Source organism: Gossypium arboreum, chromosome 2 (assembly GCF_025698485.1).
Source record: "Gossypium arboreum isolate Shixiya-1 chromosome 2, ASM2569848v2, whole genome shotgun sequence".
Classification (NCBI taxonomy): domain Eukaryota; kingdom Viridiplantae; phylum Streptophyta; class Magnoliopsida; order Malvales; family Malvaceae; genus Gossypium; species Gossypium arboreum.
This window is the reverse complement of record NC_069071.1, coordinates 881,233-887,353: the sequence shown is the minus strand read 5'-3', so window position 1 is coordinate 887,353 and position 6,121 is coordinate 881,233. Positions and strand designations below refer to the sequence as shown.

General features: G+C 30.3%; 1 protein-coding gene across 1 annotated transcript; it reads left to right on the top strand.

Moving 5' to 3' along the window:
• Positions 1-707: 707 nt before the first annotated feature.
• Positions 708-1,899, top strand: LOC108470668 (DNA-3-methyladenine glycosylase 1). The gene has a single exon (XM_053023476.1). The coding sequence runs from the start codon at positions 853-855 to the stop codon at positions 1,726-1,728; it is 876 nt and encodes a 291-aa protein (XP_052879436.1). The 5' UTR covers positions 708-852; the 3' UTR covers positions 1,729-1,899.
• The last annotated feature ends 4,222 nt before the right edge of the window (positions 1,900-6,121 follow it).

Below are 6,121 nucleotides of genomic sequence, written 5' to 3'. Positions count from 1 at the left end.
CCACAAGTTTTTAAAATATTGTAGACAGAGATTGTCTCACAATCATAAATTCTTTTGTTGATTGAATTCATGTGAGATTTTTTTTTTTTAATATTTGAATTCATATGTGTTTGTTTAAGGTTATTTTTATTGATTTATATTTATTAAAAAATTTAAAATTATGTATTTTGGTGTGCTGATTGAATCTTAATTTAATTTGTATGGATATAGTTGTCAATGTAAGATGACATAAGTTTGAGTGCGTTGAAATGCATCATCCTCTTATTTATAGATTGGAAAAGAATTATGAATAGTTCTAAACATTGTATAAAAACACAAATATATTTGTCAACAATTGAAAATTTATTTATTTCAATAATAATTTTAAAATTATTGTTTTGTCGAAATGTTATAATTTTGAGTAAACTTTTAACAAATATCAAAGTTGATACATATAACTTAATCCGTGTATTACATGAGATAAAAAAATTAGTAAAAGGCATTTTAAAGGTTCATTAAGTTTTTCAAAGAAATCAATGGTATTTTTTATAGAAAATATTTGATATATTGCTAGTAAAATTTTTAGACTTTATAAGGGATTAAAGATTGACAAGTGTCATATAAGACTGTAGTATACTAAGAAAAAATAAATGTATAAAAAAATGCTATAATTTTTTAAAAGGGGATAATATATATATATAATGAGTAAAATACTAACCATTTATTTTATTTTTGTTTTTAAGTTTTGGACTTTTTGAATAAAAAAATTAATTACTTGATGAGCAAGAACCCAAAAGACTATGAAAACTTAACCTACCCAGAGTCCAACCATCTTTTGTCACCAAAAAGCCCGAACGCTAACAAATTTCTACCATGAACCATCCTCCGCCGCAAACCACCACGATCACCACTAGAACCACCGTAAAAAAGCTCCGTGAAAACCCCACACCGTCCTCCAAAATCCCATTCCAATCCCGCAAAATCCGAAAACTCACCACCACTGCAACTGCCGTCGACAACGACCCAACCAAATCCCCTCACCCTCCCCTCATCAAAATCCCCAAATCTCTATCAACAAAACCCGAAATCGACGCCGCTATTAACCATCTCCGCTCATCCGATCCTCTCCTCGCCGCCCTCATTTCAACCCATCCCCCACCAAAACTCCCCCCTTGTAACTCCCCCTTCCTCTCCCTCACCAAATCCATAATCTTCCAACAGCTCGCCACCAAAGCGGCCAATTCAATCTACACCCGCTTTGTCTCCCTATGCGGAACCCATTCCGACGTCGTTCCGAACAGGGTCCTTTCTCTCACCCCACAAAAGCTCAGAGAAACCGGCGTCTCCGCTCGCAAAGCAAGCTACCTCCACGACCTCTCCGATAAGTTCTCGACTGGGTTTTTGTCGGACACTTTGATTCTCACGGCGGACGATGAAACGTTGTTCCGAATGTTGACGTCGGTGAAAGGGATCGGTCCTTGGTCAGTCCACATGTTCATGATATTCTCGTTGCACAGGCCTGATGTTTTGCCGGTCGGTGACCTTGGTGTAAGGAAAGGGCTGCAGTGTTTGTATGGGTTAAAGGATTTGCCTAAACCAATGCAAGTGGAACAGATTTGTGAGAAATGGAGGCCTTATAGATCGGTTGGGTCTTGGTTTATGTGGAGGCTTATGGAAGCTAAAACTACAAAAGGGAATAATGGCAATGCTCAGAGTGTTGTTGAAGATGATCAAAGTGGAGGGTTTTGAAATAAAAAATTATGTTTTTAGGATTGAAAGTGTGATCAAAGTGGAGGGTTTTGAAAAAAAAAAATTATGTTTTTAGGATTGAAAGTGTGCAACTTTTTCTGTAATCGCTTGTAATTTCTAGTGTTATTGGATTCAATATAAATTCGATCTGTTTAATGTTTGTTCATGAAAGATATTCACTGATTCAGCTTAGAGAATAAGGGTTTGAGTTAATTTCACCATTAGTCCTTAAACTATTGCCAAAAGTTTGGTCTCGAGCTCTCAAATTATAGGTAAAGATTTTCAGAATCGAATTTGTAGTTGAATTTTAAAAAAAAATTATGAGTGTAATTGTAAATATGTTTGTACTTACTGCATGTATAGTTTGAATTTAACACATTAAAATAGTTGTAACATATTTTAGAAGAATTATTTTTAACACGATAAACTTAAAATTATTCTATGTAGTTGCCGAACATATGTTTTAATGGCTTCACATTAACTATGAGCATGTTAATGCCCAAGCTAATGGTGGCTCTAAAAGACTTAATTGATACAATATCCATACCAAGATTACTTAAACTAGATTAGATTGACTGGTTGGATCAATTAGATCAAGATTCAATCAGGATATTGGTCTAGAGAAGGGCATTAAACCGATTGACTCGAAAATTTGTATGGGTCAACTAAATATTTAAAGTTTTAAGCATGAATTTAAAATTTATACAATAATTTATGAATATTTAGAGCAGATAACCCTTTTAAAATTTTATTTTCTTAATATTTATATTTCATTTTAATCAAATAAAATTTTAATTTACAATAGAGATTTTTAGCTTTAATACAAACCAAAATTTTCATTTAAAAATATGGCTATATATCAAAAGAAATGGAGCTAAGTTCAAATCCATGAAAGCCCATGATTGTGGCTCAAGCAATACAAAGCCAGCGAGTGGCTCACCTCGTTTGGAGCCCAACTCACATAAAGGCTCACAAGAATCATTTTGTAGAAGAGGTGATAGATTAAATTTCGTGAAATGATCTGCACATTTATTACCTTTCCGAAGAATATGTCACACATCAACCACTCATCCTTCATGTATCAGAGTCCAACAGTTATCATGAGAGAGCCAAATAGATGACTCTCCTTAGGCAGTCGTGTTAGAAAGCGAACAACCAACAGAGCATCAACCTCAACTATCAACTGCTGGATACCAATCTGACTTTGCAGCTCGCAAGCCCTCACAAACGCTAATACCAGTCTGCTGGATATCCCGAAGACTCAGTTCCGACACCTTTTAAGGCCTCATTGTTTTGCATATCCTTAGCCACACAACCCGATTTAGTCTTGTTCAACCTCCTACATAAAGGCATCAACGAGAATAAAAGATAAGCATTGTTTTCATGACTCGATTTGTTGGTTGGATTGGTTAGACCAAAAATCGAATGAGGTATCGGTTTGAAATAAGAGGTCAGATCGATTGAACTAGCAATTAAATTAATTTTCTCTATTGAAAATATTTTAATGACTTATTCAATGAAATCAGAAAATCGATCCATTCAATTAAACCGATTAAATTGGAAGCTGATGGTCGTAGGTTCAACTATTAATCTTAATCTAAAAACCTTAAAAAGCAGGTTCATTATTAAAATAAGCACATTTATAAATATGAATAAATTTGAAAGTATATTCCAAGCTCGACTAAATTTGAACAACTCTATATCATATTAAAGTTATATATAGATCTAATCCGAATCCAATCCGACCCATTAATCTTTAATCCAATTAAATACATTTTAAATATTTTAACAAATAATTTTGTTACGAATTAAGACAAGAAAAGAATACATTAAACATTATATATAAAACACCAAAATTGATGTCTGCTATAAATCGAATGATTATGGTTGAAGAACATGTTCTTTATTGTTGTTGTTTGCTTGCTTTCGGCACCTGCGAATCAAACAACACGCATGCTTTTTTATATTCCTTCGAGAGTTTTCTTCTCTTTTTAGCGGCTGCATGTCTAATGGCTTTAACCAATGAACTGACAATTTTTTTCTTGGATTTATTTGTACTTTTTGCAAGAGTGATAATAATAATAATAATATTGATTTTTAATTTCTATATTTTCTGAATTTTGAAATATTAATTATGACCTGATAATTGTTATTAAATTTGTTGAGTTAAATTTTATTATTTTAATATTTTATACTTTAAACATATTATCAATTGTATAATATTACGACACAAAAAATTTATGTCATCTTAGTTGATGCATTTAAGGATTTTTTTTAAGTGAGGACTGAAATTTTAAAAATCGAAAGCCATAGGAATTATAAATGATTAAATTGGAAAATATGAACTAATCATACAATTTACACATTACATAGAACTAATAACAGGAGTTGACTTCATGAAGTTCACAACTAATTTTTGAATTAAGATGGAATTTCAAAATTTAAAATGTGCAGAAACTAAAATAGACCAAATTAAAGTATAGGCGCTAAATCCACAACTTATACATCATATAAGAATAGGAAAATAACAACTTTTTAGAGTCGGATTAAATTACACTTCTAGAATTAAGTAGTTAAACCCTAATTTACATTTAAGACAAAGTCATGTGTCATATGGCTAGAATTTTAGTATCTCAAATCGTGCGGCCTTAGATGATTTCTTTGCTTCGAATTTGCCTAAGTCAGTCAAACTCTCGCAAATGTAAGAATTCTCGCAGAATTTCTCTAAGGCACCAAAATATAACAAAAGCAAACTCAAATCGAAGAAGCAACGAAGAATAGAAAAACAATGACACAAGGTATTTGAAGTTTTCGTATCTAAATATCATTTTCTCTTTTAATTCGAAATCTCACAATTTTTTTTTAAAAAATCACAAATTTAAAATCAAGTTTGTACATATATTATAACAAAACTTACAAAAATTTTCAATGCATTTTAATGGTTCAAATTTAACAAGGATTTAGATTTGAATTTATATATTTTTAGGAGAATACTTTTACAAAATGATTAAATTATAAATTTTTATTTTTAAAAGAATAAAATTGAATTTTAAATTTTAGGAAGGGTCAATATAGAGGTCGATCGATTGAACTAGCAATTAAATTAATTTTCTCTTGAAAATATTTTAATGACTTATTCAATGAAATCAGAAAATCGATCCATTCAATTAAACCGATTAAATTGGAAGTGATGGTCGAGGTTCAACTATTAATCTTAATCTAAAACCTTAAAAGCAGGTTCATTATTAAAATAAGCACATTTATAAATATGAATAAATTTGAAAGTATATTCCAAGCTCGACTAAATTTGAACAACTCTATATCATATTAAAGTTATATATAGATCTAATCCGAATCCAATCCGACCCATTAATCTTTAATCCAATTAAATACATTTTAAATATTTTAACAAATAATTTTGTTACGAATTAAGACAAGAAAAGAATACATTAAACATTATATATAAAACACCAAAAATTGATGTCTGCTATAAATCGAATGATTATGGTTGAAGAACATGTTCTTTATTGTTGTTGTTTGCTTGCTTTCGGCACCTGCGAATCAAACAACACGCATGCTTTTTTATATTCCTTCGAGAGTTTTCTTCTCTTTTTAGCGGCTGCATGTCTAATGGCTTTAACCAATGAACTGACAATTTTTTTTCTTGGATTTATTTGTACTTTTTTGCAAGAGTGATAATAATAATAATAATATTGATTTTTAATTTCTATATTTTCTGAATTTTGAAATATTAATTATGACCTGATAATTGTTATTAAATTTGTTGAGTTAAATTTTATTATTTTAATATTTTATACTTTAAACATATTATCAATTGTATAATATTACGACACAAAAAAATTTATGTCATCTTAGTTGATGCATTTAAGGATTTTTTTTAAGTGAGGACTGAAATTTTAAAATCGAAAGCCATAGGAATTATAAATGATTAAATTGGAAAATATGAACTAATCATACAATTTACACATTACATAGAACTAATAACAGGAGTTGACTTCATGAAGTTCACAACTAATTTTGAATTAAGATGGAATTTCAAAATTTAAAATGTGCAGAAACTAAAATAGACCAAATTAAAGTATAGGCGCTAAATCCACAACTTATACATCATATAAGAATAGGAAAATAACAACTTTTTAGAGTCGGATTAAATTACACTTCTAGAATTAAGTAGTTAAACCCTAATTTACATTTAAGACAAAGTCATGTGTCATATGGCTAGAATTTTAGTATCTCAAATCGTATGCCTTAGATGATTTCTTTGCTTGAATTTGCCTAAGTCATCAAACTCTCGCAAATGTAAGAATTCTCATGAAATTTCTCTAAGGCACCAAAATATAACAAAAGCAAACTCAAATCAAGAAGCAACGAA